Source organism: Oncorhynchus tshawytscha, linkage group LG04 (assembly GCF_018296145.1).
Source record: "Oncorhynchus tshawytscha isolate Ot180627B linkage group LG04, Otsh_v2.0, whole genome shotgun sequence".
Lineage (NCBI taxonomy): Eukaryota > Metazoa > Chordata > Actinopteri > Salmoniformes > Salmonidae > Oncorhynchus > Oncorhynchus tshawytscha.
In genome coordinates, this window is record NC_056432.1 from 55,660,212 (window position 1) to 55,673,002 (window position 12,791).

General features: G+C 46.0%; 1 protein-coding gene across 10 annotated transcripts in view; it reads left to right on the plus strand.

Annotated features, from left to right (window-relative positions):
• LOC112244903 (protein MTSS 2) overlaps nt 1–9,689 on the plus strand; it is an 81,309-nt gene extending 71,620 nt beyond the window's left edge. For 2 of the 10 annotated variants that reach the window (XM_024412774.2, XM_024412775.2), the window contains 6 exons: nt 1,230–1,449; nt 1,594–1,668; nt 2,086–2,235; nt 2,731–2,907; nt 3,297–3,477; nt 3,665–9,689. In XM_024412774.2, coding sequence (XP_024268542.1) covers nt 1,230–1,449; nt 1,594–1,668; nt 2,086–2,235; nt 2,731–2,907; nt 3,297–3,477; nt 3,665–4,440 — 1,579 coding nt within the window. In that variant the 3' untranslated portion in view covers nt 4,441–9,689. The remainder of the gene's footprint in view (nt 1–1,229; nt 1,450–1,593; nt 1,669–2,085; nt 2,236–2,730; nt 2,908–3,296; nt 3,478–3,664) is intronic. The other 8 variants (XM_024412777.2, XM_024412778.2, XM_024412776.2 and 5 more) reach the window with 6 other exon arrangements.
• Nucleotides 9,690–12,791: the final 3,102 nt, after the last annotated feature.

The following is a 12,791-nucleotide window of genomic DNA, read 5'->3' on the forward strand; positions in this document are numbered from 1 at the left end:
TCTATTTCCTGTGGTTTGATCACTTCCTATTCTTCTGTATTTGCACGGCCTCTTTCTCTTCCTGTGTGTTTGGCTTCTCTACTCTCTGTGCCTCTTTCCCCCCTATTCTGGTTGGGTTCCCTTATTTCACTGCTGCTGCTCTACTTTCAACTCCAACTTGGAAATGTCCTCATCTTAACCTCTGCCCATCATATAAACTACCTGTCTCTTATATGAACTCTACCCATCATATAAACTACCCGTCTCTCTTGTATGAAATCTAACCATCATATAAACTACCTGTCTCTCTTATATGAAATCTAACCATAATATAAACTACCTATCTCTCTTATATGAAATCTACCCATCATATAAATGACTTGTTTCTCTCATATGAACTCTACCCATCATATAAACTACCCGTCTCTCTCATATGTACTCTACCCTTCATATAAACTACCCGTCTCTCTCATATAAACTCTACCCATCATATAAACTACCCGTCTCTCTCACATGAACTCTACCCATCATATAAACTACCTGTTTCTCTCATATGAACTCTACCCATCATATAAACTACCCGTCTCTCTCATATGAACTCTACCCATCATACAAACTACTCGTCTCTCTATCATATAAACTATGTACTATAAACTCTACCCATCATCATATAACTCTGCCCACCATCATATAAACTACCCGTCTCTCTCATATGAACTCTACCCATCATATAAACTACCTGTTTCTCTCATATGAACTCTGCCCATCATATAAACTACCCGTCTCTCTCATATGAACTCTACCCATCATATAAACTACCTGTCTCTCTCATATGAAACTCTACCCATCATATACACTACCTGTCTCTCTCATATGAACTCTGCCCATCATATAAACTACCCGTCTCTCTCATATGAACTCTACCTATCATATACACTACCTGTCTCTCTCATATGAACTCTGCCCATCATATAAACTACCTGTCTCTCTCATATGAACTCTACCCATCGCTTGCTCTGCTCCTCTGGCCCATTCTTCACTGTACCTCGCTACCCTTTTTCATTTCAATTCATCACTCTCTCCCATATCCATTACTACACGTCCTCATTCAATCTCACACCTTCTCCACCTCTTGCTTCATAAATGTGGTTTATATGATATCACCTTCCCTTAAATAATTCCCTTCACCCTGCCTGACCCTATTCCCTGCCCCCTCACCACCCTCTCACCCTGGCTCCACCCCACTGCAGCAGTGTGAACAGCGCCCACAGTAGCGCCTCCCGCTCCTCCGGAGGCTCTCAGACTCACTCACCCAGTTCGTCCTATCGCTACCGCAGCCTGGCCCACCCGCCACCGGGGAACGCTCACCGCCTCAGCAGCGTCTCTTCCCACGACTCAGGCTTCATATCGCAGGACGCCAACGTCTACTCCAAGCCTCCCTCGCCCATGCCCTCTGACATCACCAGCCAGGTATGACTCCCGTCACAGATGTCGCTGCAGTGCTGAAACGTAGTTCCGCCCCCTCCTTGGTTTTATTTCCTCTACTCTTCTGCCCGACGTCTCTTGGTTTTGCGGTCATTCCGTCTCTTTTCTGACCTCTATTTCCCACTGCAGAAGTCGTCAAGCTCTGCATCCTCAGAGGCATCCGAGACCTGCCAGTCAGTCAGTGAGTGCAGCTCTCCCACAACGGTAAGTACAACAGTGACCTCGCACTCCTGTCCTATCGTGTGCAAACATATTGGAATACATGATCCACATAGCCATGCTCGTTTTAGTCATCTGTGTATTGCATACTGTAATGTTGTGCTGTATATGTGCATGAGAGAAGCTGGTAAAACTGACCGGCTGGATGGTCACCCTAAGTATGTGTTCTTCATCACCCCAGGTCAACTTGTGGTCATCTGCTCTGTCACCGCTGATCTCTTGTCTTTGCCCTCTTTTCTTCTACTACTCATACCGTTTGTGTATGCGTGTGTTTTGGAGTACTTTTTGTGCATGTACAGTATGTCTCTGTGACCCAGAGGTCACATCACAAAGGCTCCTCCCATAAGCCTTTGGCGTTGATGGACGCTCTGACGATCACGATCTTGTCTCTCCGTTCCGCAGTTTGGCTCGTCCTTCGCTACCTTCCGCCCTGCTCTCTCTCACACTGGCTCCATCAGGCCTCTCTCTGTCATACTTCCTGCGTCCCCACCCTATAACTACTCCCCTGGATCCAACACTACCTCTCCCACATCAAAGGTTCCTTGCTGGAAGGTTTGTTTTCATCTGTACACTTTTCTTTGCCGTTTTTGGTTATTTTTTTTGTTTTTCTATTTTAATTTGTGCTTCTTGATTTAACGCTTATTCACCAGGTTTTCTTTTCATTTCACCATCTGCTTAACTCATTCATGACTTCGTTACTTTGCTCCATAACCTGTGTGCCTTTTGTGTTGTCGTTGGCCAACAGTCTCACCCCCCTGGTTTCAAATCTCCTGTGTGGTGATTTGCTAAACTGAGCAGGACATGGGTGCCACCCATTTCACCTTTCGAAGTCTCACAAACTCAAAAGGCTTCAAACCAATAAACCCACTCATCAATTTGACCCAATACCAAACACTCACACACGATGAGGAATCCCCCCCCAAACTACCCCCACACTGTACCCAGATGAAAGGCGTCAAACTGCTGGATAGTGGACGGGTCTCTCTCAATGGAGAGTTCGCTCTGTTGCTTTTCACTGCTTCTTATTAATCACACCCACCTCTTCAGGATTGGTCCAAGGCAGGTTCTTATGAGCAGCCATTGGCTGCCACGCTTCAGCGGAGGAAGGAGCCCCTGGATAGGCTGAAGGAGAGCGAGGCATCCCCGGGCTCCCAGGGATATGCTGGTGCTCACCCAGACGATGTCCAGAGGTCCCGAATGACCCCCGCCACCATCGCTGCCAAGGTAACAGAGAAAATGCAGATTTACCTCGCAATGGTGTGAATACAAGACACTGCTATAACACAACTGTTGGATTTTAACCCCGGATTGGAGTTTGGTGGTTATAGTCTGTCCATTGTGATTGGTAGTGGTCCTGTGCTCCTACCATGTGATAAGTGTTTGCTAAGGCTATTGATTGCGATACGGTTAGATCCTTAGTCATCATCCTAATCATGTGTTAGTCCTGTGTTAGTCCACTAGTCCCGTGTAGCTCTGTTGGTAGAGCAATCGATTCCCACGGTGGGACCAGTACAATTTTTTTTTTTTAAATGTATACACTCACTACTGTAAGTCGCATTGGATAAGAGTGTCTGCTTAATGACTAAAGACAACGTGTTGTCGCATCCTCCCAGCACGGCGAAGAGGTGTCTCCAGCAGCCAGTGACCTGGCCATGGTCCTGACCCGTGGTCTCAGCATGGAGCAGCAGAAGAGCAACAGGGACTCCTTGCAGTACTCTAGTGGCTACAGCACCCAGACCACCACGCCCTCCTGCTCCGAGGACACTATCCCCTCTCAGGGTACCACTCTGACAAGTACACTCGTAGAGTAAACACCTATACATACAGAAGTCCACCTCACGTACATTAACCAACAGAGAATGCACTCGCTGTCCTCTCTCAGGGAAACCGTCCCCAACAGCATAATACATGCAATACTCATCCTCTGAATAACACACCACACCCCTCTATCTCTCTCTCTCTCTCTCTCTCTCTCCCCCAGGGTCGGATTATGACTGCTACTCTGTGAATGGAGATGCTGAAGGTGAGGCGTCAACTGACTTTGACAAGTCCTCCACCATCCCCCGCCACAGCAACATCGGCCAGAACTACCGACGCATGATCCAGACCAAGAGGCCGGCCAGCACCGCTGGTCTGCCCAGTGGGGCCCAGGGCGGAGTGCTTGGAGGGGGAGGGGGCATTGGGACCCCTGGGACTGCCACCATCCGCCGAACCCCATCCACCAAGCCCGGTGTGAGACGTACCCTGTCTAACGCGGGCCCCATCCCCATCCGCCCGCCCATAGTGCCAGTGAAGACACCCACGGTGCCTGATGCTCCTGGGGGGTACCCCGGGCCTCCGGTACGTGTGGGCAGTGAGGAGTGTGTGTTCTACGTGGCGGATGACTCCTCCCCCAATGCTTTGGAGTATGTGAAGGCCTCTCCCAAGCGTCTGAGCCTGCCCAACACAGCGTGGGGGTCTGGGGGAGCGATGGAGATGAGTGTGTATGTCCAGCACGGCTCTGAGGAGGACCAGATGATAGCCGCTAACCGCCACAGCCTGGTGGAGAAGATAGGAGAGCTGGTGGCCAGTGCCCATGCCCTTGGGGAGGGACAGTTCCCCTACCCCAACCTCCCCGATGACCCCCCGCCTGGCCCGGCCCCCCAGCACGACCCCCAGGCCCCCGGGTCAGGCACCGACGTGCTGGTGTCCATCCGCAGGGGCGTGCGGCTCCGCAAGACCGTCTCCAACGACAGGTCTGCGCCCAGGATTTTGTGATGGCGCACAACGGAGCGGAGGGAGTGCAGCCTGCACCCACCGAGGTGCCCCAACCACTACATACAGTACTGACTCTGTAGTAAAGAAGTAAATATGACAACAGATGATTACAACAACAAAAAAGTTGAATTATAAGTAAATGATAAATAACAATAATAATGCTGATAATGAAAAAGTAAATGATGAATAATAATGACAGGCTCTGGCCACTATAACTCTGTCGTGTCTGGGCGCATGTTTGTTTAATTAGCCCCACCATCACCACGGGATCCTCCAGACTGTATATAGAGACTCTGTCTGGACTGGACTGACTGCTGAGAGAGAGAGGGACTGTTTATAGGGACCTGAACTTCCAGCCACCCTCTCCACCTCCTCCCACATCCCCCCCAACTCCTCACCCAACCTCTTACACCCCCCCCCATTCTAGAGTAAAGCAGAGGGAAGCAGGTGGCAGAGAGACAGGTGAAAAGTGGGGTCAATGGGGGCTCCATCGCTCCCTCTCCCTTTGGCTCAGGTCACAAGGCTCTGACGACACACTGTTAGCTTTAAACCACGGCCAACAGTGTGCGTGTGCGCCCGTGTGTGTGCGCGTGTGCGTGTAAGAGGTGGGCAGAGTTCTGCTGCAGGTCAGCTGGTTGTATTTGAGAGTGGGGCTTCTCTCCTCTGTGTCATTTTGTTGTTACCCTCACACTGGGCACACACTGGCTAAATCAACATTGTTTCCACGTAATTTGAATGAAATTACATTGCACCAACGTGGAACAGATGTTGAATTTTTATTGCGACATTTGATTTCCTGTTACCACTGTATGAGAAACGACAAAATGAAGCCAGGCGTATATATTTTCTAAATCCAGAGAGAACATGTGAATAGGAAATGGAGCAATAAATGCGTTTTATTTTCTGCTTGCGGAGTGGAGGAGAAACAGAAGCTGTTATCGTAGGTTTGGGTTCTCTTTTTTTAACTTGCAGGCAATCATCAGGCGTGCTCAAGTACACATGACAGTTGCTGTCTAACTTTGGCCCTGGACTTTTCTCACGTCCTTGCCTGATGTGTTAAAAAAAAAAAAAAACATGGAAAACTGAAGCACTTTGAAGGTTAATTTCTAGTGTGACCACTAGGGGTCAGTGTGGTCACACTCTGTGATGAGACGAGGGTGCTGGGGGAGTGAGACAGTGGGTTGCCATGCGGTGTGCTGAATGCGTGCCACGGACCAGTGAGCGAAGCAGTTCAATTGGGGAGAGAAAAGGATGATCGAAAAAGGAAGTGATAAAGAAAGGTGGGAAATGGGAACGGAAGGATACTGGATTGGGGGAATGGTTATGTACAATGGGTCCGTGCTGAAAAATGTTGAATTCCAAAAACTGATTTATAATGTAGATCAAAACATTTATGTAAAGAGGGGGATGGTAAGCTGCTGTACTTGTCATCGCATGTTGTGAGACTCAAACATGAGATCCATAGCTAATTTGAACCTTGTGCAGCCTTACGCGGGAGCTGGCTTTGCTAAGGACATTCGAATGAAAGAGTGACTGTAGCCAGGGAGAAACAGTGAGGATGATGTAAGGGGTTGCCAGATTGGGAGGAAGAAGGGGGGCATTTATGTTTACAGAGTTAGCTGGAAGAGAGTTGATGCAGCGGAGAGAGATGGAATGAGTATTTCACTGCCTGTTCATACAGTAAGCCTGAGTTAAGAGTCAGACGCACAGGAGGAAGTCAAGACTAGAAACTGTATGAAAATAGAGTAACCTTTCATAAAATTATGTTGCCATATTTTTTTGCAATAACGTTATGCTGTAGTCTTGCTTTTATCAAGAAAAAAATCAATAATAATAATCTCCAGAGAACAGTATATCACAGTGACATAGGTTCTGAGCAGGCAGAGAGAGCATTATTCTGACCGTTGTACTGTAGGGTAGGGATGAACTTCATGGGTTACTCCATGCTCCCTAGCAGTGACTGTTGATGTCCTCCCCTTGACAACAATGGCCATTGCAAAATGTATCTAAATGCTTTAATTATTTATTTAGCCTAAATAGAGCACTGTTTTAGAAATGCCTGTGGCTGTTTTAAAGCGAGGATCTGCTTTGAGAAGGTGAGAGAAACACCTGCTGTTGTCGAATATCCCTCATCTGCCGGAGAGAACTTTTCTCATGAACTCAGAAATAGTAGTTCAGTGAGGGGCTGAAGAGGGTACGTGTGTGGGAGTAGGTGAGTGTTTGTGTGACACGGCAGGGTGGGGTGGGGCGGAGGAAGGGGAGGGACCAGCAGTGTGGGTGGAAGTGGCCAGCAGCCCAGGGTGGAAGTGACCTCCCCTGCCACAGTGCATTCTGGACCAGAGGATGCTCATCCAGAGAATTTCTGCAAAGCACAGGTCATAACGATGTATATGTGTATATATATACATGCATATACTGTATAAGAAGGTGAACACTTAATTGTACAAGTCAAATCGCTAGAATTTTTAAAAAGGAGTTTAACTCGACATTATTTCGCATTACTGAATTAAAACAGGCAAATGTCAAATGTACAGTGTATGACAGCAATATGGGAGTGTGTTTATTAGCCAATTTAACAATACAACTTCTTATCTAACAAAAAGGTAAACATGTTTACTGTCTTTTTAAAATGTGCAGATGTAACTCTGGCAATTATTCTGTTCCAATTTCTTGTCATGCTCGGATTACTCTGCTTCATTCTGATTGTGTGCGATGCTCCTTACCGTTCCCCAGCCCCCGACTATGTAACCGTCACTTCTATCGGAGCATTAGAGCGAGAGAAAGACAGGATGTGGCACAGAGACAAGACAGGGTGAGTGAGACAGGGCTGTTGGCGAGTGTGTGTTAGGCTGAGACTGAGAGGACCCCTACAGGGGAAACTACAGGGATGTCAGTCTCAGTTGTGTTTCTCTGTCTGGGATGAGGTGACACTCTCCCAAGACCCCATGGTGGGTGACTAGCAGTCACCTCACTCCCTCACACTCCCACAGCTGGGCTGTCTCTGGGTCCAGACTCTCTTTCCCTCTTTCCTCACTATCACTTGGTTCTCGCCATCCTCCCGCTGGGCACAGACGTCAGTCTAGTTTTGATTTACATTTGGTTGAGTTGTCATCTAACAAGAATTCAATATGAAATCCCCCCCCCAAAATATTGCAATGTCATTGGATTAGGGTTGAAAGTTGGGTGGAAAAAAGACGGAAGGCACTTGCGTTGATGACTTCTTGCAGATTCAATTAGTTTTCCGCGTCGATTAAACGTCATGGCTTAGATTGAAATGGGTTGAAATGACGTGGAAACAACGTTGATTCAACTAGATTTTGCCCAGTGGGCTACCCCCACTTATACTCAATGAATGAACTTGTTGCTTTTAAACCTCTTATCCACCCATCCACCCCAACTCCAACTAGCAACTCACTCCATAGGCTGCCTCAGCATCAGCTCTTAAGCCCAATCCAAACCCTCAGTAGGACTTTGACTGAAGCACTTTTCCGCTGGGTGCTAATGCAAGGACAGGGAATAACCGTGTCGTCACAATTAAAAGCTAGCTTCACATTTGAAAGAACAACACTTCCTTGAGAACAAGATGTGATGTCTCATGCTGGCTGGATTATAGCTCATGAAATCATTTTAATTAAGCCTTAACTTCACTCTAAGTGAGTGTTAATTTGCGATAAGTGCCCAGTTGACTTATGTCGCTCTCAAACCGGGAGAGTAGTTTTTTTATGTCTGTGTATCCTGTGGTGCTAGCCACGGCTGGCGTGTCCATGGCGTTAGTGCTGTCGTTGTGGGGAATGGGGCAAACGGGTTAATGGGAGTGTTTAGGCGTAATATGCTCTTCTCGTCATACTGAGAGAAGGTGACACAGTGCTGTGTAGAGATGGATTTGTCGCCTCTTTGTCTCTGCCGTGGAGCCTCGGTCGCAAATTCCACTTATTTAAATAGCTTTTTGAATACACTTACACGGATCTCTTTCACAATCTCAATAGAGGAAATGTGCTTTCATTGCCTTTTGAGTTTCACTGTGTGCGATTTAATACCTTTCACCCCCGCTAAGCTATGTAGAAATAACAATGGAAGTCATTCATAATGTAGGATACAGGATATGTAACAGGAGTCTATGGGTCTCATTGGTCTCCCATGATGCCTTACCTAACACCCTTAGTCCTGGATAAGAGCTTGGTTAATCAGCCTTATTACTGTTAAGAACGTTTAGAAAGAGTGCATGACTGTCAGGGAAACCTCTGGACTATAGTCATTCTGGCCAACATAGACCGTAACACTGTATGCCTTTATAGTTTTTAGGCTGGTGTTAATGTGCCACCAGTAGACACATAGCCGCACTGTGACCTTGCAAATCGCTTTGCACCGTTATAAGGTGGCCAAACAGCCCGAAACACTTTTCCTTTAATTAGCTTATAATTAACTATGTTCATGCATATGTGAGGGCAGAGACGGAGTCAGGCTGGGCAGCTATGGGGTGTAGGTCCTGTATGGAGGTTATACTGTACGTGGTCTAGGAGTAGTTTGTTTACATGGTCTACAGGCGTTGCGTCGGTGTGTCTTCGTGCTCGTGAAGTCTGCCCTGGTGTAGGTTGAGGATCTCTGACACTGATAGAGAAACAGAGACTCTCGACACAAGGTGGCTTCACGCCCACTCTCCCACCCACACACAGCCTGTCCCCGTCTATTTAAAAAGGCCAATAAAGTCACCCCACAACGATGTCACCATCCGTTAACTTAACGCTGTCAGCTCCTGAGATGTAGTCAGGCAGGGAGGAGGTGACTTCCAGGTGCCATGGTAACAGAACTGAATGTCTTATCACTTGTGGATTCTCTGTGGTTTCTTCTCTCTTTTCCCCTTCCTCTTCCCAAAGCCCAATCCAATATGAAAGCTAAACCACTGCGTCTATGAACTTGACCGTCGCCACCGTTTTTAATGAAGTCCTTATTTTCATTACAGTATTGTGAAGAGATATGATGTGTGCATATGTTTTTGTACAAAAACCCCTCCCTCCATGGAGTCACGTAACGCTACAGGTGCTGTTGTCTGTCTTCTACTTTCTCTCCTTCTCTTCTTCTTTAATTTATTGTGCCCCTTTTTTCCAAGGCTGTTTTGCCTCTGTTGCTGATGACAAGTTGTTCTTTTTGTAATATTAATCCTTTTCATTTTTGTTAACTTTAGTCACTGCTAATGTAACAAAACGCACTGTGATGATTCCAGTATTAATAAAAGTTGTACTTAAACTGTGCATGGGTTTGAGAGACAAGAGTCCTTCATTTGGCATTTTAAAATGTGTTTTAGTGGCACTGACAGCTCTCCGTGTTAAGCTAGAGGGTGAGAGTTGATACTGTAGGTGGAGCCAAGCGTTTGTTCCGTGTTTGGTTGACAGGGGGCGCCAGAGATCTGCTAGGACTAACACTGAGGACGCTTTAAGAACTCAGCAACACAGATTCTGAATCCAGGAGGGGGATTGTCTGCCGGTAGCGCCAATTGATGCGTGTATCTCACCCAAAACTTCAATTAAGTTCAGCAGTAAGTCTAGCCTCCTGTGCCAACCCTGCGCTCGATGTAGCTTGACATTTCAGATTGACCAGAGGGACGGAATACTGAAGTGTTGGTCTGTCTGGTTTATTTGGTCTATATATGTCACCCTAGTGTTACTGCTAGGAGATCAGGCAGAAGTCCGCCCTGGACTCCACACAACGGGTGATGTCAGTACACGGAAAACCTGTCTGTCCTCATTAAACCACTGACGGAACAAGGACCAATTCCCTTTACTTAATGTCATCTCGCCAGCCACAATTTAAACCACACAAAGGAAACTTGAATTAAAAAGAAGTGGGGCACAATTAAGCTGAGAACGCCTGACGTTGAAACTCATGGGGACTTTGGGGCCTCCGTCTGAGTGAGACTGTATGGGTAAGGCAGGGGGTTTCATTTCTGCTGTTCTCTGCTTCCCGTTTTGCTGAAACTAATGAAATGTTTAAAGGTACAAGTTGAGCTCCACTAATTGCAAGCTGGTGGAGGAGATATATGAATGAGGTATTTTGTTTTTGTAGTTGACTATGAGCGGGGTAGTAATTGTGGGGTGTAGGGTGGGATGCTTTATTGCAAGTAGGCCTAGACTACCTCCTCATCCGAACCCGTATTACTCCTCCCTCTAGTGTGTTTAAGCGAGCATCCCACCACATTCTTTAGAATGATCTGTTGGGGTGCGTCTCAATAGTCTAGCAGTATCTTCTCCTCATCTCCTTTACCTGTTTTGCAATGACCTAAAAGACACGAGGATAGGTGAAACAAATTTGACGGAAGACTGCCAACGGGTTTGCTTTCCCTCGGGCATGTCTTTCAGAATGGTAGTGATGGAGGACTTGAGAAGAGGAAAGGAAGCCACTTTTTTGGACGATTGAGATGCCTCTTTCTCATGAGGGCACCATTATATCTTACAGACTCCGTCACCTCAAACTAATGTCTATTTGGGAAGGCTGTATCAGGACAATTCAGAGTTGTGAAATCAACGCTGCATTTGTGGAAATAGATTATTTGCCACAAAATGTTTTAAAATGTTACAACTACTGTACATTCAAAGTTAGTTCGAGATAACAGCCTTTTTTAATTTAAATTTAATGACCAGACTCCAAACAAGTCCACAACTTGGGGAACTTATCAGAGCAATTCAGAGTTGTGAAATCAATGCTGCATTGTGTCATGCTTATTACTAATACACCCCACATCCTGCATCTACAACATCTAGTCACATGTTGATGTGTTTCATAAGCAAACCCGATCAAGCGAGACTATATTGCTCGCCTATTTTGTTAATCAGAAGAACAGCAGAAGATGAACCTAAGTCATATGCTACATTGCCAACTGGGAGGGCAACGGCATTGAGAAATGCTATTTTTAACTTCAAAGGATAGTGTTCCTACTTTGGATCAATGTCTCGTAAGTACAGAGCACTAAAAACAGCTTCTTACTTGAGATAGTAGTTTAGATGTCTCGTCTTGTAGGCATACGCATACCTAACCTCTCCACACAGTTGCAACGTGAATAATGACTCTGAGCTCCAGACAGACATTCACAATGTCATAAACCAGATAACAATGTAGTATCTCTTCATAATAACACCCTGCCCTACAGGCGGCTCTGGCTATGGAATGATAAAGAGGCATAATTAAACTCCCAGTTTCTCTTAGTGGTTCGCTCTCGGTGCTGTCTAAGTTGTTGTCAGTTCTTTCAGTGCCTGCCTGTCTCTCTGATGTGGAAGGCAGTTTCATCTGTACAGTATGTCTCTCACATTGTCCATTAAAGCACTCCCCCCCCCCCCCAGCCCATTTGAGACACATACACACAGATACTTTTATCATCCTGATAAAATGAATAACAACTGCACCAGCGACGAGGCCACAGAATGACATGGTGGTTTGGGACTTATTATAATGATTCAGGAGGAAATCATGTACACTGCCATTCAAAAGTTTGGGGTCACTTAGGAATTTCCTTGTTTTTGAAAGAAAAGCTATTTTTTTGTCCATTAAAATGACATCAAATTGATCAGAAATACAGTGTAGACATTGTTAATGTTGTAAATTACTATTGCCGCTGGAAACGGCTGATCTTTAATGGAATATCTACATAGGCGTACAGAAGCCCATTATCAGCCACCACAAATGGTAGCTTCATTAAATAGTACCCACAAAACACCAGTCTCAACGTCAACAGTGAAGAGGTGACTCTGGGATGCTGGCCTTCTAGGCAGAGTTCCTCTGTTCAAGATCTGTGTTCTTTTGCCTATCTTAATCTTTTCTTTTTCTTGACCAGTCTGAGAGATGGCTTTTTCTTTGCAACTCTGCCTGGAAGGCCAGAATCCCGGAGCCGCCTCTTCACTTGACGTTGAGACTGGTGTTTTGCGGGCACTATTTAATGAAGCTGCCAGATGAGGACTTGTGAGGCGCCTGTTGTGCACCGGGGCCTCCCACTCCTCTTTCTATTCTGGTTAGAGCCAGTGTGCGCTGTTCTGTGAAGGGAGTAGTACACAGTGTTGTACAAGATCTTCAGTTTCTTGGCAATTTCTCGTATGGAATAGCTTTCATTTCTCAGAACAAAAATGGGCTGACGAGATTCAGAAGAAAGTTCTTTGTTTCTGGTAATTTTGAGCCTGTAATCGATGATCCAGATACTCAGCTAGTCTAAAGAAGGCCAGTTTTATTTCTTCTTTAAACAGGACAACATTTTTTAGCTGTGTTAACATAATTGCAAAAGGGTTTGCTAATGTTCAATTAGCCTTTAAAATTATTAACTTGGATTAGCTAACAAAATGTGCCATTGTGATGGTTGCTGATAATGGGCC